The sequence below is a fragment of the Hevea brasiliensis genome, chromosome 11 (assembly GCF_030052815.1).
Source record: "Hevea brasiliensis isolate MT/VB/25A 57/8 chromosome 11, ASM3005281v1, whole genome shotgun sequence".
Lineage (NCBI taxonomy): Eukaryota > Viridiplantae > Streptophyta > Magnoliopsida > Malpighiales > Euphorbiaceae > Hevea > Hevea brasiliensis.
Window position 1 is genome coordinate 4,220,835 of NC_079503.1, and position 24,082 is coordinate 4,244,916.

The following is a 24,082-nucleotide window of genomic DNA, read 5'->3' on the forward strand; positions in this document are numbered from 1 at the left end:
TCCAATCTAAGAAGATTCTTGTGAGATAATAGTGGAATATAATAATTCTATGGTGCTGGTCTTGTTCTCTCTATATCAAAATGCAAGTGATGGCAAAGCATGTTTAATTTACACATCTTAATCCACTCAAAAGCACAATCGACCACTCGCTATTCAATTCCCTACCAATAAAGCAGCAATACAAATGGTAGGTTAGGTACTCTATTTGAGATGTTTTAGTGAAACTTTTCTTTCCTGTAACTTGACAATTATTCCACCACCAAATGATTAAGAAATGTTCAAAAAGATTAACAGTACTTGTTACAGGGGAAAGATGTGATGTGGATAAAAATTGCAGATTACACATTAAATCAATTTTTATCAAAGTAATGCAACTCAAAACAGGCAACATCAAACAACCAATTTAGTTCTCGCATGGTTATTGTCTGCAACATCTTCACTGCCGATTCAAGGCTTTCCATAAAAGAGGATGCAAACTTGGAACCAGAGATCAAAAAACAAAAGAAAAAGAAACAAAAACAGTGCTTGTAACCCCACAAAATAAATGTAATAAATTGTGATAGACTAGGCCTACAGCCCCTGATCAACGAGGTAGTCCCCCAACCTCTCCACAACCATGTTGCACTGCCCTGGAGTCACAGGTTCCTCATAGATGCCAAAAACAAGAGCTTGACCAGTCTTCTTTATGGTGATCCCTCCTGATCCCTGCCAAAAGATAACAGGCAAGCTTCTGATTAATTACCTGGAACAGACACAATCACTTGCACAACATAGAGCATGCCCTTATTTCTTATTCGAGTAAAAAAGTGGGAATCAAAATGATGCCTCCATATGATAAAACGAAGTAAGGCAAGAATTAAAAGGCTTTGGAAAAAATTGATTCCTGATAAACCCAGGCAATAACCAAAAGTCAGACAAAAGCATTTTATGAACTTTAATGAATCAAGTCCACTAATGATAAGATTGAGCACATATGATGCCCATCACCTTCTTTCCACGGATAACAGCTCCAGCCTCTCCCTGGATAACCATGTACTTTGTGCCCCCAAGGTGTAGACCTGTAGGGGCAAGGTGACCCGGCTCCTCAAAGTCTTTCATGATGTCAGTAATCTCCTGGGGCTTGAACTGCAATTAAGGAACCCAAAAGAAACATAGATAAACAGTCCCTCAAAGTCGATAAATTGGTGACAAAGATTGGTACTTAAGAAGAGCAAACAGACAAAGAAAGGACAAACATGCCGTTTTCTCTTGCAAAGACCATTCACAAACCTTTGGACAAACAAACAAATGAAAACGGCAATAGCCAATACCCCATAACCATAAGAACCTAAAAAATACAGGATAAGTATTAAGATGGCCAATGTCTGAATTTGCACGCCTCAATTAGCAGTTGCCTATCTATTAACGAAATTACTTAGCTTTATAGACAAAAGCAGAGTAAAGACTACATTTCCAATAAGAGCAATTTGCACTTTTGGGATCTAAGATCAGCTTCTTTACGAATTTTGCTTTGAAAATCTTAACATTACACGCTCTCCTCCAATAAAAAATCAACAAGCAAACACCAATTATCGCAATGATTCAACTAACGAAACAGATCAAACGCCATGTAAATCAAAGCACATTCTTCCAGAATCCAGATTCAAAAATAATCAACGAGATCAATCGCATGAGAATCCAAATTGTCACAGAAATGAATCGAATCAGCTACGCTATAATGACATTGGTGGAAGGATCAGAATGAGATAAAAAGCAAAAGAAAGGAATCACCAAATCACCTGAGGGAAAGAGGAGCTCTGAGCCCAGACGCTACCGTCATGGCCAACAATAGCAGCAGCGGAGAGATGCTGGCCTTGGCCGTCGATGTCGCACATCAAGTGCTCGTCTACGTAAGTTTGCCACGACATTTTGTCCTCCGCTTTGTTCAGTCTGTGGGTTTGCGTTTTCAGTCGAGCGTGTGATGCTGTGTGCTTCTTTGGGTTATGAGGTGAAGTGTTAGTTGATTTCTGGTGCGTCTTATTTTGGTTTTTCTGTTAAGGTAGAGAGGCTATTAATAATTAATTAAATAAATAAATAATGGGCGATGAATGCGGAGAGAGCGCTTTGAAATGTGAACGGATCGTGCTGTTTGGACCGTCCGTTTTGCTTGCCCTTTCTCTATTCAATTTTTACCATTCACGTTCCGCTTTTTTTTAGGCTTCTTTTTTTCCAACGCATATTCATGGTCTTTGCGCTATTTTGCCCATTATTTTTCACCAAATTACGATGCCGTCTCCTCCTTCAACACGACGTCGTTCTTTTCTAATTCTACTCTTTCTGCAACAAATTGTTGCTTTGCCCCCCCCTCCCCCCCCCCTCTCTTCCTTTGACACGACATCGTTTTGTTATCTTGAAGAAAGCATTATATTAGCCGCCAACAATAATAATAATGATAATCAAGACCTAACACATTCTTATGTTGTTACAATGTGAACAGAAGAATTTGCTTTACATGGTAGATTATTAATCAACAAAGTCAATTAATCCTCCTTTAATAAAATTTCTTTTGTTCTTAACTAATTTCACAAGCAAACGTGCCATCCACGATGCTGGGTCAGACACGGCTCGAGGAGTTGAAGAATTCTGTTGGGGTTTCAGACGTTCAAAGATCAAGCAAACCAACTCCACCAATTAGCGATTTTTGTCATCTTAAAATTCCCCATTTAGGACCTAGAAGATGATTCGCAACTTTGCACAAGGCCCATGTTTTAAGGTATGCTCAATTTCATCTTACACCAAGTCCATAACTTTCCCAGAGACAAAAGAGAAAAATTACATTCTGTTTGGGAAGAAATAAGTACAATTTTTTGGAATAAAATTAATTAAAAGTACCAAGTATACAAAAAAAAAAAAAATGTTTAAGCTATTGAAGAGAAAAAGCCATTTTAGCAATCAAAACCTTCTTATAAATCCCTACACGAGAATCAAACACTTTGCTTTCTGTGTTGACCACATCATCTGAAGAACTGATGAGAAAGTCGCAAAAGGTAATGTTATGATCCAGAAACATGTAATAGGTGAACATAACTAATCGTTTAGTCGGTATGATCTCCCTCTGAAAGCTGTACCAGAAGTTCGTTCAGGTTGCACCCGATTGTTTGTTGGGGCTGGAGCTCCTATTCTCCATCTTGCAACCAGTTTATGTCTACAACAGTTAAGGAAATTGAAGGAGCAAGAAAATAAAATAAAACATATTCTAGTCACTTATCAATCAACTGGGGATTAATCAAAGAATTAAACAACTGGTTAATGACAATGCAATGGGAAGATTTCATCACAGCCCAAGTTTTAATGTTTGAATGATTGCTACTGCAATGATGCCATCATGTGATGAGGAAGAAGACTGCATGCTGTAGATATGGTTATGTTTTTATGCAGATGAATGAGAATGGCTAATCAGAACTCCACATATAGACTCAACACTTGAATAACTTCCTAGTGCAACAGAGAAACTGAGCAGGAGAGCTTATCAAGAGACTGGGACATTGACAGAAGGCATCTTTAATGATGACTGCAAATTGAACACATGCAAATTGCTATTGCAAACAGATAAATATACTTTTTCCAAGAGGGGAACCAAGTAATTAAAGGATACACCCATCTTGGAGTTTTAAGCAAGGTCTTTCCAGTTGCAAGTGGATGCAACACAGTCAAAAAGTAATATAGATGCCCTGCAATGATTCCCAGCAGATCCGGCATAAGAGGGGAACCAAAAATGACATCTAAAGCAAGCATAGCCCATGGTAGATAAAATGCCTGAGAAAACAAGAGAACATGAAAGGTGGAGATGAGCATATGTGTTAGATAAGAAAATCCTAACGCCCAATATCTTATAATGCAGAAAAAAACACCCAACAAAATTTGCAACTGAATATATCTCGAGCATACCTTAAGGGTCACAAGGCCATATATGTTGATCTGAGCATTTGGGAATTCTCTACTCCAGACATAGACAAGCATGAACACAAGTGATATCCCCAAGAAAGGAGACCAAAATATAGGAATGGCAGATAATACCTACAATCCAGAGGGGAGAATATGATCAATCAGTTGAAAAGATGGTTTTCCACATGTGCAATCAACGAAAGGAGGTTTGAAAACCACATCTTCATATGGAAGGAATTATCTAGGCTAAAGCTCAAAATGCACCACGAATTTTCAAAAGATGAATTTGCACAATGGAAGAAAAGCCAAAGCAGGAAAAAAGGGGGAAAGAACAGTAAGACTAGATAACTTTAGTCTTCAGCTCACGATATTAGGCCCTCCCCAGTTTTAGTCTATGGTACAATCAATCCATCAGGCATTTTCAATTGAAAAAATCATTTCAACCAATGGAAAAGATATCTGAATTAATAAAGAAGAAAACACATACTAGCATTGAAAAGGCTCCAAATAGGATCATCCACAAGAAATCTGCCGTACGCCTATCAAATGGTCCTTTCTCAAGTTGAACGCCATACCTTGCTCTGTATAATTACAGACATTATCCTGGAAAGCATTAGCGTAGAGAAGAAAGTGCTCTAGAAGTGTATATAAATCAGCTCAATTGTCGCACTAAAAACCATGTAACATTTTCACAATGAAATTAAACAACATCTATGCATCTACAACTTACATCATTAAGAGGCGAATTCCAAAATTGATAGAAAATTTTCCAAGAAAAAAGAAGTTTGTAATAAGCCTCCACACCTGCAAATGCAAACAAAGTTACAAAATAGTTGCATGGACTTGTTTGAGCAGGAAAATAAGTATTCAACAACAATATGAGATGTCAATATTGAAATAAGCAACAAAAAGCTTTGAAAGCAAATTATTCATAATAAATGTGCTTGTGTCCTCATTTGAGTGAGCGCGCAACTGCATGCACGTCTGTGAGAGAGAGAGAGGTGAAAATCTTGAAATCAGCAAAGTTGACTTTCAAAGCAAATTATTAATCATAAATGTGCTTGTCCCCTCATTCGAGTGAGTGTTAAAGTGTCTCTCACTCATGCGTGCACGAGGGGGAGAGAGAGAGAGAGAGAGAGAGAGAGAGAGAGAGAGAGAGAGAGATGAAAATTAGGAATGAGCAAAATTCAATTCAAACCAAAAAACCAACTGAACCAATTTAATTTAAAATTTTGGTTCAGTTTTCTTAATAAATCCCTTCAACTCGATTTTTATTGTAAGAAATTTGATCCATTTGGTTTGGTTTTTTGAGAAAAAAAAAAGTATAGAACCGAACCAAATAATGCTTTTAATTAATTATTAGGTGCAAAATTAGAGTTAAAATAGGAAATGTGACTAAAATTAAGTCTAAATGAGTTCACAATAAGACCCAAAAAAGCCCAAGACGAAGCCCAAACGGATAAATCAAATCAAATCAAATCGAACTGAACCAGCTCGATTCGATTTTCTCCCTAATTCAGTTTGGTTTGGTGCTATGAATTTTGGCTTACTCCATTTTTTGGTTTTGCAAACCGAACCAAGCTGACCAATGTCACCCCAGTAAAAATGCTAGTCAATTTTGAATAGTTTTTTATTCCCCAATCTTTTTGGTATGGTTTTTCCTTTTGATTCAATTCAACAGCACCGTTAAGCAGAAACAATAATGCATATAAGCACCAACTATCCAAGTGAATGTGGCCATCTTAGGCATTCAAAGAGCATTTAAAGCTTATACTTCCCATCATACATAAGCCAAATTAAATTATATTTTCATTGGCTCGCATATGAACTTATCATCTGTATCGGTGATCTAGTGGGAAGTCTAGCTAGCAGACATAAGGAAAGAAATCATCGGCATGCCTATAACAACTAAGATGGTGATCCTAGTAAATTGCAATTGCCAAAACAAATTTTCAGAACAAATATGGCACTCGAGATAATAAGAACAGAAATCCTTAATTACGAAACATAATCACAAATAAATAATTGAATCCATACCTGAAAGCGTGAGAATACAAGTTTATATATCAAAGCGATATGCACCACATCGAATACACCAAGCTGATAAGCTGCAGTGAAAAGAAGGCACAGAGTCCCATAAGCCTTGCTTATAGGTGGAAGAGACTGATAGTATCTGAACAAAATAGACAACAACAGTTTTAATGGTCCAGCAAACCAAGAATTAAAGATTAGAAGAACAACATCAGGCATCATTTAGAAAACAACTTAGTAACGAAATGTTAAAGTCAAATTACAGTATACATTCAGAATGTCATTTGAAGGTTTCAACATGAGATGTCTTTTATATAAACTCAACTCAACTAAGCCTTTATCCAAAAAATTTATTTGGATCGGCTATATGAATTCTTTTTCTCCACTCTAAACGATTTTGGGTTAAATCCTCGAAAATGTGCAATGCTTCTAGGTAATGTTGTACTACTCTCCTCCAAAGTCAGTTTAGGTCTACCCCTTCTTTTCTTTCTATACTTTAACCCAATGTGCTCTACTTGTCTAACTGGAGCCTCCGTATGTCTACGCTTCATATAACCAAACCACCTCAATCTCCCTTCTCTCAACTTATCCTCAATTGACACCACTTCTACATTTTCTCTAATACTCTCGCTACGGACTTTATCTAGTCTAGTATAGCTACTCATCCACCTTAACATTCTCATCTCCGTAACTCTCATCTTAGATACATACAACTCCTTCATTGCTCAACACTCACTACCATATAACATGACCGATCGTATGGTTGTACGGTAAAATTTTCCTTTCAAATTCTTGGGAATCTTATGTTCATATAAAACTCTCGTTGCACGTCTCCAATTCAACCATTCGGCTATCTCCAATTCAACCATTCGGCTTTAATCCTATGACTAACATCCTCCTCACATCCCCCATCTACTTGAAGGATTGAGCCGAGATATTTAAAGTGATTGCTTTGGGGCAATACTACTCCATCCAAGCTAACTCCTTTCCTATCACCAGTTCGGCCTTCACTAAACTTGCAATGCATGTATTCTGTTTTCGTTCAACTTAACTTAAACGCCTTTGACTCTAGAGTACTTCTCCAAAGTTTTAGCTTTCTATTAACTCCTTCTCGCATTTCATCTATCAGAACTATTTCATCCGCAAACATCATGTACCAAGGGATACTTTCTTGTATATGTTTCGTCAATTCATATAGAATTAATGTAAAAAAATAAGAGCTCACAGCTAAACCTTAGTGTAATCCAACTGAGATAAGAAAATCTTTTGTGTCCCCTCCCACTGTGCGCACAATAGTAGTTGCTCCTTCGTACATATGTTTCAACATTTATATGTACCTAATAGATACCATCTTTTGTTCTAACACTCTCCGTAAGACATCTCTTGGAACACTATTATAAACCTTCTCTAAATTGATAAAAGCCATATGTAAATCTTTTTTTACATCTCTACATTTTTCCATCAAACTTCTAAAGAAAAAGATAGCTTCCATAGTTGAATGACCGGGCATGAAGCCAAATTGATTAGGAGAGATAAAAGTGTCATGACGTATTCGATGTTCCACAATTCTCTCCCACAACTTCATAGTATGACTCATGAGTTTAATTTCCCTATAGTTTGAGCAACTCTCTATGTCTCCCTTATTTTTAAAAATAGATACTAAAATACTCATCATCCATTCATCAAAAATTTTCTTTGAGTTTAAAATCTTATTAAACAATTTAGTTAAACATATTACTCTCATATCTCCTAAACACTTTCACACTTCAATTGGTATTTCATCGGGTCCACGAGTTTTACCCACTTTCATTCTCTTAAGTGTTTCATTTACTTTTGAAGATCTAATCCTTCTAGTGTATTTCACAATCTTTTCTATTGCTCTGTAGTCTATATTTATGCTATTACCACTTATAACTATTATTAAAGAGATCATCAAAATAATTTCTGCATCTTTCTTTAATGTCCTCATCTTTCACCAACACTTTTCTTTCTTTATCCTTAATGTACCTAAATTGATTGAGATTTTGACATTTCTTTTCTCTCCTCCTTAATAATCTATAAATATTTTTATCTCATTCTTTAGTTTCAAGTTTCTCATATAACTTTTTAAAAGCCTGCGCTCTTGCTTAACTAACAGTCTTTTTTATCTCTTTCTTTGTTATCTTATACTGTTTATACGCCTCGTTATTATCACACTTAGATAATTTCTTATACCTTTCCCTCCTTCTCTCATACTTACTCATTGCACCGCCATCTCCCTTTTGAGAGTGATCCATGTCCTCTAAACACTCCAAGTACTTTTTTAGTTACTCTCTAATATTTGATGCCATCTGTATACACATACCATTGATCTCCACGTCCAGCTTCCATGCTTCAGACTCGAGAAGCTCATTTTTAAACTTCACTTACTTTACCCCTTTGAACTCCCACTACTTTGTTCAAACTATAATATTTTTTCATGTCTTTTATACAAAATGAAGGATTTTAATTTAATGAATACCCATACAAAATTATCATTTTCCTCATCTATGGTTATACTGCTCCGCATTTAATTGAATCTAAAGTGAGATCATGAAGAAGTGACCTCATACTTCTTAACCCAATATCCGTAATTGCTTGCTCACCAAACTTAAATCACGTTTGCAACTATTTCTGATACTTATAATCTTACTTCTGTTCTATGCCAGAGGCTATAAACAAAACTAATAAAACTTGACAAGGAATAAGTTGAACAGAATCCTAATCAGTGCATACACAAACACAAAAGCAACAGAACAAATTGCATCCCATATATCATAAATATAACTTTAAAAATAAATAACAAGAAAATTACGATTAAAATACGAAGAAAAGTCGGCAAATCACTCAGTATACACCAATAAATTTTAATAGAGAGATGGGAAAAGTTACGTACTCGGCAGGGGAAGACATTGAAGACAAGGTAAGCTAAATTGAGATGGAGAAAATGGCTCCTTGGACTAAAAATTTCGAAAATGATAGTTGTGATTTGTGAAAATTCTAAGCCGTTTTAAGTCGAATATTCTGAAATCTATGAAGAGATTGGTACGATCCAGAAGGTTCCTGGCTCTTCCTAGCTTTCGTGCTCGGTTGGTCTCTATCGTTTCGCTCGAATTTGGCCAGCAATGGAGGCATAACACAGTTGGACCCCCAGCCTCTGATATTAGGGCCTAAAGGTGTGGATGGACCTCAGCCCATAATAATTATATATATAATATAAAATATCCTCATTATAATACTCCAATTGAAATTAAAAAATGACATACATGAAAAAAATGTGGATAATTTCTTAAAATTGACAGATATGAGAAAAAAGAATTCAAGGGTGACGAGAGGACATGAAAGGACAGGTATACTTTTTTTTTTTTTTTTTTTTTGGTAAGGATAAGTAAATTTGGATGTGATAAAATTACGTGATTAACGTGATCTTAAATTAATTAATTAGAGTTGATTTAGTTGGCAAGAATTATTCAGTGGTCATTCAAGTCTTGCAAACAGCTGAAAGGAGAGACTTTCCCCCTCCTTTGGCCACTGGGTAAGGCTTGAAGCCATTTGGTGAATCTTTCAAGAACTTTGTTGGGAAACCCTAATCTTTAATTAGTCAATTTTAAGAATTTTTTTTTTCTTTCTTTCTTTTAACAGGATTAGCCAACCCCACCATTAACCATGGACAAGACCCTTACAAGCTAATTCACATGGCTTGGATTTGCATTGAGAAACCAACCAAATAGGTAATTCCAAATGGGCCAACACAAAAGAGTTGATTAGCATCAAATAATTACTATATTTCTTTTATAATGGCTAATTTTAAAATGATTTCAATAATTAATTAATTCAATAAAATATGATATGCAAGAAGTGACCTTCCATTTTAATTGTGTTGATTAAGCAATAATTAATTAGCTAATTAACTCCTTAATCTAGTTTAATTCAATTGCTGAAAGTAAATTTTACCCCTCGGCCCACTTGATGGGTCTCCCTCGCATGTATAGATAGGAAAGGTTGAATATTCAATGAGGACAAGGTTTTAAAAACAAGCAATAGGGAGTTGTCAAAGTGACGGTGAATAAGGTTGAAATTATGGATTTTGACGTGGTAACAATCATGTTAACTTGACCAAACTTGATCAATTACTATGGGAGACTCACTTTACTTAGAATGTAATAAATATTTTTATAACCATGTAAGCATCAATTAAGGGGACAAAATTTGGCACTTTTACTATTTGAAAAAGACTCTCTCTTATGTCCCATTTTCCCAGCTCGGGTGAAACGATATACACGTTCCAACTGAAACAGAAAAAGAAAATTTACCAACCAGTAAGTGTCTTTTAGTCTTTGCTAAGTGATTGACGGTTCAATTAGCTTTCATTGCCATCACCGTTCACCCACTTGCCTCAATATTTCCCACTCACCCATTATTATTGCATTATATAATAACAATAATAATAATTAAAATTTGTGTATACCGTTTAATTTTTACCTTTTATCTTGATACAATTAAAGAATTGAATTGTTTGATTCTTAAAGTACAATCATTTTTTTATCTCTCTTTACTCAATTCGCTTCTTAATCAATGCTCTTTAATATCTCTTTCATGTTCTTCAAATTGTATATCAAATTTTAAAATTATAATATCAATTCGTTAAATCAATTTGACACGTTTATAATATAATTTAATATTTATGTTATGTGTTAACCCGTGACTCACTAATCCATTTAATCTATTATGACCCATAAATCCATTTATGTAATGTGTTAAATGGGTTAAGTCGTATCAAATCATGTTAAATGTGTTATTTCTTATTAAATGAGTCGTGTCTTATTGAATATACGTAATATAATTTAATAATAATCGTGTCGTGTCACTTAACCCGTATAATAGAAGGATCGTGTTCGTGTTTAAACTTTTGACATGATTTATTAATCATGTCATATTCGTGTCGATTTTAATCGTATTCATATCGCATATTGACATAACAAGAACACAACCCATCCAAATCCAAATCCAAATGCATATAAAATAATAATTATATATAAAAAAAAATTGAATGCTGAGGTTGGTTTCAAAGCCTGTCCATAGGTGCCGATTAAAGAAAAACGAGAAGAGCTCTGTTTTTTTTTTTTTTAATTTGATGAAAATTAATGGATCAAATAATAATTAATGGCCTATAAAATAGGAGATAATCACTCTTTTATCATCATAAAGTTGAATTATTATAAAATAGGTAATTGAAAATGCTTGAATTTGAGATTTTCTCACTTCATATAATTTAAAGAAGAAGGAAAATCAACTGAGCTATTCAAAATTGATAAAGCTTTGTGTTTAATTATATTAAAAAAATAAAATATTATTAATTTATTTTTTTTAAAAGAAATTATCTAAATTCAATCAATTTAAATTCAAAAACAATTTAATAAAATTATATATCATATATAAAACTTGTTAAGTTTCTGCCAAACAAATAAATCTTAAATTTCTAATTTCTATTTTACAGATAAATATTAAATGAAAATCAGCTTATTCAATTTGCCGAATGAGTTCATCCCATTTTCATCCTTAACCAAGCTCCTATATTCTAGAAGACAAATGGTTCGAAAAATAATGTTTATTGGTAAGAAAAAATCAGTTTTCTTAATGTATAATAAGTTTTTGAATGGTAATTAAGAAAATAATTAAATTATTTTGATAATTTAATTAGATTTTTTTCTCATTTAATTAAAAAAATGTGTTAAGATAAGTTATATATTGTTGTTATTAATAAAAATAAGAGCAAAATTAAAAAAATTAATTAATACACTTTAAATTTTCAAAAGTGATAAAAAATTTTAAGTAAAATAATATTTAAAAAGTGAAAAATAAAAATGAACGAAAATGATAATCCATAAAGAATATTAAACATAAAAAATAATAGCAAAAAAAAAAGCATGGTTACATAATATATATAATTGTATTATAATAATTAGAGATCATTAATTAATATTATCATTGTGGAATTTAGACGTACGGTTTATACAAAGCCTAATAATAATAATAATAATAACAATAATAATAATAAATTTGAAATTTTATTTATAATTTTAAAATTAATATAAATTTTTCGTCTCTATAATTATTTTATTATTTAAATTCAGAGTTCTCCTAGTAAATTTAGGCAATTTTTTTTTTACAAAAAAATTTAGGCAATTGATTGACTTAAATTTAATTAAATGTTATAATTGAAATAAATTTAAAATTTTATTTGAGGAATTGAAAAAAAAAGATTATTTTGACAAAATATTATTAAATTCTTTTTTATTTTTTTTTTTATAATTATACCTTACAAAATAAATTTGTGGTATTTTTTAAAACTAAGAATATCCATACGATTATCATCATAATAATCCACAAAACACAGCGGGCAGCGCCGTCGAAAAATGCCGTCCATATCGGCTGTTAATGGAGATGATGAGGGGATGGCCAGTCAGCAGCCACGTCAAACAGTCCTTGTTTCCGATATTTCGGAGGATTTGGTATATATTTTGTTGCAGAATTTTCACCCGATCAAAGTCCAGCCTGGCTTGTTTGAGGAAAATGACAACGTGGTGACAGCCCAAACCCAGCTGTGCTGACCCCACTCTGCCTCCCTACGAGATGCTCCAACAATTTATCATATCCATCCTTTTCCAATTTCTCCGTTTTTTTTCATTACTCCAAGTTATTTTTTTAACAGATTACTCGAAGTTAATTTCACTTTACCCATTCAAAATTAAAATCACTATTTTATTATTATTATTATTAAAGAATTTTTTTATAGGATTAATGTCAACCATTTATCTCTTCCGAGAAGTAACAATTTATCTTCTCTCAAGGTCGATATTTTGCTGCGAGAAAAAGAAAAAGAATGGAGAAAGGTCCCCACTTAACAACATAGAGGAGCTTATAATAGAGACTAGAGAGAGAAAGCGAAACGTTAAATGGGTGAGCCGACATCTACTTTGGTTCAGCAATGTTGATGTTTCTGAAGCTTTCTTATGCACCGACGTACGTTTCGAGCTAAACCTCTCTTCGGCATTCAAAGCATAGCTCAAAAGACCTCTTTTCAGCACTGACATACGATGGATCCATGTCCATTTGTCCGTTTAAACGTCGAATCTCTAGCTCTAAAGCTCCCTTTGGCCACCAAACCAGCCGGTTCCCGCGTCCACCCATCTAATACACCACGCTTTTGCAAAGTACGCATCAAGAACTTCCCTTCTCAAACTGCCATCCTTCCTTTCTGCTCTACTACTAATGACTCTCCCCCCGATACTTCCGCCTCCGCTGCCGGCTTCCATCTGGACTCCACCTCCATCCGCCGTCTTTCTGGTAAGCCCATCACACTCCGTGTGGAAGTGTACACAGGTAGGATGGGACACACCTGCGGGGTCAGCGGCGGCAAGTTACTAGGTTCGGTTCAGGTCAGTGTGGACTTGGGGCATGTTCAGTCCAACCCCCGAGTGTTTCAAAATGGGTGGTTAAAGCTGGGGAACCAACCAGATAAGCCAGCAGCACGACTCCATCTCGTGGTCCGTTCTGAACCGGACCCCCGGTTCGTTTTTCAATTTGGTGGCGAACCTGAGTGTAGCCCAGTAGTTTTTCAGATACAAGGGAATATACGTCAGCCCGTTTTTAGCTGCAAGTTCAATGCAGATCGTAACTCAAGATCCCGGTAATTTTATTTCATTTTTTATTTTACTCCATGATCCTTTGTTCTTTTGTTATATGGTTCATTTTAGTGGGTACAATAATTAGCGTGCTAGCATGCGCTGATGGTGGTGGTGGTGGTTAAGGTTAATTAAGGCATGGTAGGGGTAGTGATAATTAGATTAATAAATTGATTAAACATGTTGGTATTCGGTGAATATTGTTTTGTCTATTTTAAAGTCTGTTTGGCAATGTTTTGATATAAACTATAGTAAGTGAGAAAGTGATTTAAGAAAGTTAAACCTCTAAATATTGAAATAATCTTTTAAACAGAATTAACAAAATAATATTTATTTTAATTTAATATTTTAAATCACTATATAAATAATTAATTAGTGATAATTATCAGTTATTAAAATAATTAATATCATCGAATAGAATTTAAATTTTTGTAACTTTGAAAAAAAATTAAGTCTTTATAAATTTTTATAAATTTATAAGTCTTCAAAATAATTTATAAATTTTGTCAGCTTTTTTTTTTTAACAAAATATTTAGATGTTAGAAGGCTTTCCAATTATATCTTTTTTTTGGATCATAGTGAAGTTTATAGATCACCATTAAGAGAAATTATTATCGAAATTCAAATTCTCGTGAAAGTGTTAAATGAATCCTACCTAGTCAACGTGATGGGTTTGTAAGCTCGTCTTTAATAAGAGAAGGTTTTTTTTTTTTTTTTTTTCCTTCTTTTTCCAAAGCATTATATATAAATTGACAAACTAAAAATGTCAGTAGTTATCATATTTGATCCTGTTAATTAATTATCTAAGTACTTTTGCTCTATATCTTGTATTAAGTAATTAATTAATGTTATGACTTTAATTTTTATGCATCTTTTTTGTAAAATCAGATTTCTCCCATCAGATTTCACTGTTTATAACGATAACAGAGGATGGAGGACCTTCCCCGGCGAGAAAGAACGTGCAGGAAGGGAGCGAAAGGGGTGGATGATTATGGTATATGATCTCTCTGGCTCCCCAGTTGCGGTTGCCTCTATGATCACACCATTTGTTCCATTACAAGGCTCAGACCGTGTTTCTCGATCAAACCCTGGTGCATGGCTAATTCTCCGGCCGAATGGATTCTCTGTCAGCAGCTGGAAACCATGGGGTCGTCTAGAGGCATGGCGAGAGAGAGGTCCTATTGACGGCCTTAGTTATAAGTTTGAGCTCGTAACAGACAACGGTGGCCCTAGCGGAGGCATCGCCATTGCTGAAGCTACAATGAGTGTAAGGAAGGGTGGCCAGTTTTGCATTGATAGTAGGATAATGAAGGATTCTGGATTGAGATCAAGATCACCAGTCAACGGTTTTGTGATGGGTTCGACAGTGGAAGGCGAAGGAAAGGTTAGCAAGCCAGTGGTACAAGTAGGGGTACAGTACGTCACTTGCATAGCTGATGCTGCCTTATTTATAGCTCTTTCAGCAGCTGTTGATCTAAGCATGGACGCTTGCCGCCTCTTCTCCCACAAGCTTAGAAAGGAACTTTGCCATGACGAGCAAGAATTCTTCTCTTAGAGCTTATATATATCGTCGATCCCTCGCCCTGCAGTGATAACCAATTAGTTTCAACTCCTGAGCTTACAAACTGTTGGTTTGAGCAAACAAGCACATTCTGAATTGAATCTCATCTTGAGTTCAAATCCCATTGGCAGCTAATGGAATTCCTCGTGTATAGATGACGCGATTAAACCCTATTATAAATTTTCAATGGTTCTCCTTTTCCTTTTCGAAATCTGCCTCTTCTTTCATTTCCTCTTAGAATTTACTCTTGGTAGGAGAGTGGCATCTGATCTGGTTTTGGAAGCTAGCTCGTCTTGGTTCATTGGGTAGTTGGAATTTGTCGGTTCCGATTGGTTTTTGTCGCACAGCTTGTACTAGAGGGTTCTATTTCGTTACACAACTAAAACAACAGAATGAAAGTGTACAGACAAAAGATAAAGACAATTGTTTGTTCATATTTCCTCTTCTCCTCGCATTATGTGTACCATGCATATCAGTCTTGTGTCCCTGTATAATAACACAGTTCGTGGATTGCTAAAAGGTAGTATACCTTCTTATTATATAGACAAATGTACACGTATTGACTCAATTCTAAGCTCGTTATTGGATTTTTTAAATTAAAGGGATTAATTTGTTGTATATAAATTTATTGGAATATTTGATTGAAATTAATTTTTACGACTATTGTATCTTAAGTTTTTTAGGGGGAAGTTTTTATTTAGGAATTTTTTAGTTTAAACTCAGTTTATCATAAATTCAAGATACAAATAGATTTTATCAAATATTTTATATATTAGATTCATGATAGATTTAACATATAAATAAATCTTATCATATATTTTATATTTTAAATTCACGATGAATTAAATTTAGATGAAAATTTTCTTCTTTTTTTTTTACTACTTTATTGTTGAATGAATAGTTAAAAATTCTTATACATATATGGCAATTAGTGTAAAAAGTTTTTTTTTTTTTTTAATAATGTGTGACAACATTTTTAGAATCCATTTCAATATCCACATTTCTCATATTTGAATTTTTTCACCACAACAAGACTGCCCTTAGCCCAATAACTTCTGCAATTTTTGGAGTAAAAACACTATATTGAAAGCCTAACATACCTGCTAGGAATGATCCATTTGAATCCCGAAGGATTGCATCAGAACTAGTCTATTGAGATTGTTAAAACACACCTGCATCCAAATTGCATTTAACGTAACCTGTAGGAGGTGTTAACCAACGAACATGACGCCAAGGCGCAGCAGATTGGTGACCACTACTACTTTTGTCGCTGAACTTGCTCTCAATCATTCAAAAATTGCAGCGCTAACCTGACAATTTCCTGCAACTTAATATCCTTGCTCTGCCAGATATACAAACTTTTCCATGTAAACACATAGCAAAATTTGAGAAAATAAAATCAAATCACATATACTGGAAAAAACTTGTGACTAAATAGAGATGCCAAGAAGTTGCCAACAATTTTAAGCCTTCAAGCATTGAATAAAAACATGAAGATCATTTTCTTCGGACCCACAAATAGAACACATACCAATACCTTTGCAAAACAAGTTGGCCTTAGAGGGAAGGATACTTCTAAGTGCTCTCCACCCAAAGTTTTTTACTTTGGGAGGTATTTGAAACTTTCAGATTCGTTTCCACTCCCCAGGAATAGTAAATTGTGACAAATTAGTACTGGAATTGACCAAGGCATGATACCCATTATTGTATAGTGCAAATTCACATATCCTCTTAGGGAGACAAACGGAGAGAAATCCGAGAAATAAATTCAACATATGCAGCTCTGATAATGATGAGCAATTCCAACTTAACCTTTCCTCATTGATTAAACCCGAAACTTTAAAATCTTCCAAGCCTTCAACAGGAGGCGTTTCAATCATTCCACACATTTATCAATTGTCCATTACCTACCCCCCATTAGATAGCAACACTAGCCTGCCAAAAACCCTTCAACATTAATCTAGTAACATAATTTTTTTTTTTAAATGTGATATTGGCAGTCAATATTATTTTTTTAATAAAAATTCAAAATTAAAAAGTATGTTGCTAACTTAATAATGAATTTTGATTTCATTGGGAAAATACCAACGAATTTTTCATTTTGTTGCTAAATTATATAGCAATGGATTCTAAATTTAATAATGGCTTCTGATTCTGTTAAAATGTAGAGGGAAAAAGTTTGTCAATTTTTCAAAAACCTACTTTTTTTTTTTCAATTAACAACTGAGTTTATAATCTATTGCTAATCTACTAATATATATATATATATATATATTTTAATTCGTTACTCAATTGTTGAGGGAAAATGTCATTTTTTAAAAAAATTACAAATATCTTTCATTTTTCAATTCATCATTCTTTCTTTTATTTTTTTTTTCTCAATTCAATTTTTCTTTTTTTCTATTTTTTTATTATTTTCTTTTATCCTTTATCTCATTTCCTTGTCTTGTCTCTTATTTTATTTATTTTTTTCTCAGTTTATTTTTTTCATTATTTTCTTTTATTATCAATGAATTATCATATTTATTGATTCAATAATTCATTATTTTTTTTGAATTGAAAATTTTATTAATAAATTAGTTGATATTAGTAATATATTAAAAATTAATTGCTAATTGAAACTAACACAACAACGGATTTTTCGAGTGCTAGACAGTTAAATTTTGCAGCAGTAGTTAGGGGTACTCATTATTCTATTCAAATTGAATAAATTGAATCGAACAATCTTAATTGGGTAATTCGATTTTATTTTTAAAATAATTCGATTCGGTTCGATTCAGTTTGATTTTATATTACAAAAATTTTAATTATTTTGATTCAGTTTTGAAGAGAAAAAAATCAATTAAATCGAACTGAACTAAATAATTTTATTAATTTTGATTTTATTTATTTTTATGGAGAATTTATAAATTATATATAATTATATATATAAATTATTTAATTTTATTGATTAATAATTATTAGATTTAAATTAAAATTAAAATTAAATTAAATAATTTAAAAATTAAATTTAAATTAAAAAATTAATTAAAAATAAAATCAATCTATTTAAATTAAATTAAATTAAAATTAAATAATTTAATTTAACTTTTAAAATTTATAATTTATTTTTTTTTATAATTTAATTTGATTCTATTTAATTTTATCCGAATTATTACCCGAGCGTGTAATTTACCCCTAAATAATCTCCCGCATGATAACACGTCACCCGAAATAGAATAAAACACCTTGTCCTTTAGCTATTATTGAAAGGCTGTCCCGATTTCAGTGGCGTTAAGGTGCATATTTAACAATTCAAAACTGATATTATTACACAGATAGAAACCTTCTTGTTCTTCTGTTACGATTGGCCTCTCTGACTCTCTCCCCATCTGCTTGGTGGGGAGACGAAAGTAAAGCCTCTCTTGCCAACGATCAATCCTGTTCTCGCTTTTCCTCCAATGGCCGCCTCCCAGTCCCTCCTTTCGCTCCTCCTCTTTAGCCTCCTATCCATCACCGTTTCCCAGTCCATCATCCGAATGCCCAGCGACCGTAAAACTCGCAACGCAGACGATGATCTCTATTGCGCTAGCTGGAGACTCTCAGTAGAAACCAACAACGCCGGATACTGGACTAACCTTCCTTCCAGATGCGGGCGCTACGTGGAGCATTACACCACCGGTGACCTCTACTTCTCCGATTCTGAGGTCGTGGCTTCCGATTCCCTTGCCTTTGCTAGGACCGTGAAGATTGCTGGCGATGGGAAGGACGCTTGGGTCTTCGATATTGATGAGACTCTGCTATCCAATCTTCCCTACTACGCGCTCCATGGATTCGGGTACGTGAATGAATTTTGGCCGTTGACTATTTTACCATTTAGCCATTCGGATTTTGTTAGATTGGGATTTGTCGACCCATTGGCTATTGCATCCAACCAAACAGTCAATCTGATTGGTTTAGATGAATTCTCGCGGCTGGAAGGTAGACCAGTTAAAGTTAGACAAGTAGAAGGGTTTAAACAAATTAGATCCTTCCAGCTGCAGTGGACTTCTTGGTGCTAATTGGTAAGATGTAGCATTCAGAGAGCGGAGGCCCAATAAAATATGATCAATTGAACAAACATTCCATGATTACATCTACATATTTTAATTTTAAATTATATATTTCAATTTTTAAATTAAAAGTAATTATAATTAAATATAAAAATCTATAAAAAAATATGTTGATTATAAACTGTTTTTTAAAATTGTTTTAACAAAACTTAAATTTCTTTAAATTAATTTTGCCATTGGGCTACAATTGCTATTATAACAGAAAAGGTTTAGCCTTTTTTATACTATAAGCCATAAAATTTGGTAAAACTATGCAGTGTAGCAGCAACAGCTAAGCTTGGAGAATTTAGGACTTTGGTAGAAATACTTTAGCTTTAGTTATTGATAGTAACATGTTACTATGTTTTTTACAAAAAGTTAGAATCTTTCTCAGTTTTCTCTCGTGACTATCCAGTGCTTCAAAGTAGAGAAACTTACCTGAATAGCACGTTGCTGTTTTGCAATCCCCCATCCTGTCACTAGCATTGGACCCATTATTAGGACCCAACAATTTATTTTTGGGCACGCAGCTGCATAGATTTTAATTTGTTTAGTGTCCAATTTCACTTCTAATATGGCTAGACGAGTTTTCAGTTGTTTTGCCGGGAAAAAAAAGGGGCTCCTATGACTATTTGCCTGCTGCATTTATCATAAAAAAATGCTTAGGCATTCATAATATCAAATGAAAATAATCATTATGAGCTAGCAAGGGTTTGTGTTGATGGGCTCCTTTCCTAATAACATTCTTGAAAAGAGATGCAACGAGAGCTGCTTTTCTTGGTGTAAGACAAATTTTACCATCAATTTGGTTCTACCTCTATGAGTTTAATTTCTTTTGGCAATTTGGCCTTTTGGGATTCCTTCTTCTCGCAGCAATATGGTCTCCACGCTTTTTCTGTATATATCTTCAGTTAATGACAATCCAGCTTTAGCAATTTTTTGTTCATTTATTTGGTTATGTGACATTTCTCTTATTAATACAAAGCGTTTATGTTTTTTATAAACTTCAAGGGGTGAGGATTATGCTTGTAGAGGAATTAGTTGAACATTTTTCAGCATAGTCTGTTGCCACACGAGATTTCCATCTATCTTGGTAAAATACATAAAAACTTGACGTAGGCTGAACCATAGATGTAAAGGCAAGAACCTTCTCCTCTTTTGCTGGAATAAATTAATTTCAAAGTTGCCTCCATAGACATAAATGCATGTACCCCACTTTTGTTATCGAAGTTACCAAGTTTATCTTGTTTTGCACATAGATCGGAGCCCTTCGATGATGCATCTTTCGACGAATGGGTGGATTTAGCTGAAGCGCCTGCTTTACCAGCAAGTTTGAATTTGTACAAGGAGCTAAAGCAGTTGGGATTTACAATTTTTTTATTGACTGGGCGGGGTGAATATCAAAGGAATGTCACAGGAAAAAATCTCCTATTTGCAGGATATGGCGATTGGGAAAGGCTAATTTTGAGGTATGTGATGTAATATGCATTATCGTGATAAATCTCTTACTCCATTTAGGGCTTGATCTAAAGATAAGACATGTGAGAAGAGTCATTTTCCCTTAGCTGTAATTATGAAGCTTTTTCGTGGATTCCAGCCAAAGAAGGGGGCAATGTGAACCCCAAATTTGCCCTCCTTTTTCTTAAAATAATAATAATAATAAAAAAAAGGATTTGCCCCCTTCTCCTTTAATTTTATTTTTCTTTTTTTAAAAAGTCATCTCCTTTAATTTTTCACTTTCTCTTTTAATTTCTATCCTTTTTAAAGAAGATTTGTCCCTTCCAACTTATTGCTACTGATAAACAGCTAGAAACATGTATTAAAATCTAATTGTGAGTTTTCAAATGTGATTGGAGTTAGTGATCTTGCTGAGAAAATAATAAAAACAATAAAGCTTATTTTTGTACATGTTAGTTTGCAAGTTTATATAATCTTATCTATTGCAACATCTATTGAAAGTGCGTTTTCTGATATAAAAATTCTGAATGATTGGTTACGTAATAAAATTGGAGATCAATAAATGGTCAATTGTTTGATCACATATATTGATAGGATATTAAGATTGATAACGAAACTGTTATGCAACGTGAAAACTCATAAAATACAACTGTAATTTTTTTTTTTAGTTTTCATTGATATAAATGATATTAGAGATATTTAATATTAACTAATTACTTAATTGATTATTTTTTTTAATACCATTAGTATGAAAAGTGTACCTCTGGCCTCACCTATGTCTATGTACCTGTTCCATCTTTATATAATTTTCGTATTTGTTAATCATAAGGTGAACATTTGGGTAAAGATCAATTTATGATGTATGATACAGGCAAACTTCGGATCGAGGCAAGTCAGCTACTCTGTACAAATCTCAGAGGAGACTGGAGTTGGTAAATGAAGGCTATAGAATACATGGTAGCTCTGGAGATCAGTGGAGTGACTTATTGGGGTTTGCAGTGGCAGAGAGGTCCTTTAAACTCCCAAATCCAATGTATTATATTCAATAAAAACACAGAACAATTTTGTAATTTGATGGCACTTGTTTGCCACGGTTGTCTACTAGACTACAGTGGCATTGTTGTAACATTCTGTTTAGCGATAATTTTAGATCAAATTTGGATTGCCCAGCATGGCTCACACAAGATGAAACTTTCAATACTGAATTTATCTGGCCTCACACTAAGATAAGCACATAAATACTTGCTGCTGCTGGTGACCCTATGAACTTGAGAAACATGGGAAGTCCACAATACAGGCTTATGGATGAATTAGAGAAGCATGATATCTTGTGGACAGAAGATCATCATTTCACACACTAGCAAACATTACTTTTTACTATTAATGATAAGGTATGACCACTTTTAGCCAGTCACATTTTGTTCATTAAAGTATTTCAATTAGTACTTAACAAGAAGAATCACAAACGATACAATTTTCTGGGTTTTCTTATCCATGAAAGATTGATCTATAGTTGTAAATCATAATTGCTATTAATTAATGAGGAAACCATCACCAACCTGTTGTACAATATTGGTAACACTAACACTCTGCCTCCCTCTTTCACGGATATGACGGGCCTAGATTAGCATCTATTGTTACCCCGAGTGATCCACAAACAACAGGTTGTGTAGCAGGAGGTACTCTGAGACAACTCAATCCTTGTCCTGGTATAGCCGAACACTCTGGTTGAGGTCTTTGCATAACTCTTCCAGGAATACAGTTCAAAGAGAAATCAAAACCCACATTCCTAATGAACAACTTGGTACATTCTGGACTAAACCCAGAAAAGAAATTATAAGCAACAGTCAAATTCAGGAGGCTTCTCAGAGAACAAACCAGGTCAGGCAGTTCACCAGAGAGCTTGTTATGTGCCAAATTGAGAACTTCAATCTCACTGAGACAAGATACTGTGTCTGGCAAATGGCCCATCAGTGAATTGTAGCTTACATCCAAGACTTCCATCTCTGTAAAGAGCCCAACTCCCTCTGGAATGCAGCCTGTTAACTGATTATTGAGAAACAAAATCTCCTTCAATTTAGAACTCATCACACCAAAGCTAGCTGGAATGCTTCCCGTGAATTTGTTATTAGCCAAGTTTATCACAGAAGCAGGAGAGTTGCCCATATTTTGAGGAATTTGACCAGAAAATAGGTTATTGTTGAGAAAAATTGCATCTAGTCTCTTGTTGAAAACATCTTCAGGAATGGGTCCTGCAAAGCTGTTGAACCTAAGGTCTAAGTAAATGAGATTTGGAATGTACAAAGTAACAAAAGGGAAAGGACCTGAAAACTGGTTGTTACTCAGGTCTAACTCCTGGAGAGAAGAGAGGTCTTCGAAAGTTTCAGGAATTGTGCCTGAAAACCTGTTGCTGTTGAGGTGAAGGAGAGACATATCTGCGAGGACAGAGAGTTCTTTGACAAGATTCCCTTGGAGATTTGCATGGTTGAGATCTATGCCTGCAACAACTGGACCAGGGGGGGCAGCCAATCCATCACCTCTAGGAACTACACAAAAAACTCCCTTATAAGAACAAACATCAGTGCCAACCCAAGTGTCCAAAATCTTTAATGGGTCATCCGTGATTGCTGATTTCCAAGCTTGTAGAGCAGTGTAAGCACTGTTGAGATTTGAAATTGAAGACCCAGATGGTGGTGGATCGTTGATTCCCTCACCAATCCTTACCCCTCCACCGCCACCACCTGCATTGCCTATGCCAACACCCACACCCACACCCACACCCACTCCAACACCAACACCAATCGCTGCTCCGCTTGGCAATACCTGGAAGAGAAGGAGAAAAGCTAGAAGCCAGCTCTTCTCCATTATTTTTAGTTGAGGCTACGGAGATGTTAATTTGATGGGTTTGCTTAAGATGTTGTCCAAGAGAGGTCACAGCATTGAGGAGAGAAAATGGGGTGGGGTTGCTTAACTGGTTTGGACCTGAATGTCTTAATTTTCTTTTTTCTTTTTCTCTGGGTTTCTTTTTTTCCTTGGGTGTATTTACCTGTTTGGGGTTTATTACTAAGGGTTTTTTTTTTTTTTTAATAACTTTATCATATAAAGGAAAATGTTTATTAACCCATAAGCGTGCATTCGAACTTTATCATATAAAGGAAAATGTAATTAATTAGTAATTACCAAAATTAAAAAATTTTTAATTTTTTTTGTCAATAAATACATATATAAGCCAATAAAGAAAAGAAACAAATGTCAAAATTATGATAATTTTAATAAAATTTTTATTTTTATATATTTTGACGCAAAGTGGTTTAAGAAATATGTATAAGTAGGAC

At 34.1% G+C, this 24,082-nt stretch overlaps 5 protein-coding genes across 6 annotated transcripts; 2 read left to right on the forward strand and 3 right to left on the reverse strand.

The window, feature by feature from the left end:
• Window positions 1–390: 390 nt before the first annotated feature.
• Window positions 391–2,126, reverse strand: LOC110656477 (profilin-2). The gene is made up of 3 exons (XM_021813301.2): window positions 1,779–2,126; window positions 988–1,125; window positions 391–705 (listed from the first exon to the last, which is right to left on the reverse strand). Exons 1-3 carry the CDS (start codon window positions 1,905–1,907, stop codon window positions 571–573), a joined length of 402 nt encoding a protein of 133 aa, XP_021668993.2. The 5' UTR covers window positions 1,908–2,126; the 3' UTR covers window positions 391–570.
• Window positions 2,127–2,743: 617 nt separating this feature from the next.
• Window positions 2,744–9,121, reverse strand: LOC110656476 (derlin-1). Its single transcript, XM_021813300.2, has 7 exons — window positions 8,870–9,121; window positions 5,962–6,097; window positions 4,655–4,728; window positions 4,412–4,505; window positions 3,928–4,056; window positions 3,635–3,795; window positions 2,744–3,184 (listed from the first exon to the last, which is right to left on the reverse strand). The coding sequence occupies exons 1-7, from the start codon at window positions 8,884–8,886 to the stop codon at window positions 3,067–3,069; spliced, it is 729 nt and encodes a 242-aa protein (XP_021668992.2). The 5' UTR covers window positions 8,887–9,121; the 3' UTR covers window positions 2,744–3,066.
• A 3,800-nt stretch (window positions 9,122–12,921) lies between these two features.
• Window positions 12,922–15,787, forward strand: LOC110656474 (uncharacterized). 2 transcript variants are annotated; one of them, XM_021813298.2, is made up of 2 exons: window positions 12,922–13,663; window positions 14,547–15,787. In XM_021813298.2, exons 1-2 carry the CDS (start codon window positions 13,071–13,073, stop codon window positions 15,211–15,213), a joined length of 1,260 nt encoding a protein of 419 aa, XP_021668990.2. In that variant the 5' UTR covers window positions 12,922–13,070; the 3' UTR covers window positions 15,214–15,787. The 2 variants fall into 2 exon arrangements, with proteins under 2 accessions (XP_021668990.2, XP_021668991.2); XM_021813299.2 differs by having other exon boundaries at window positions 12,928–13,663; window positions 14,586–15,787.
• A 2,722-nt stretch (window positions 15,788–18,509) lies between these two features.
• Window positions 18,510–21,916, forward strand: LOC110656473 (acid phosphatase 1). Its single transcript, XM_021813297.2, has 3 exons — window positions 18,510–19,036; window positions 20,549–20,758; window positions 21,619–21,916. The coding sequence occupies exons 1-3, from the start codon at window positions 18,660–18,662 to the stop codon at window positions 21,794–21,796; spliced, it is 765 nt and encodes a 254-aa protein (XP_021668989.2). The 5' UTR covers window positions 18,510–18,659; the 3' UTR covers window positions 21,797–21,916.
• A 341-nt stretch (window positions 21,917–22,257) lies between these two features.
• LOC110656472 (leucine-rich repeat extensin-like protein 4) lies at window positions 22,258–23,787 on the reverse strand. Its single transcript, XM_058129697.1, has one exon. It carries the CDS (start codon window positions 23,610–23,612, stop codon window positions 22,350–22,352), a length of 1,263 nt encoding a protein of 420 aa, XP_057985680.1. The 5' UTR covers window positions 23,613–23,787; the 3' UTR covers window positions 22,258–22,349.
• Between the last annotated feature and the right edge of the window lie 295 nt (window positions 23,788–24,082).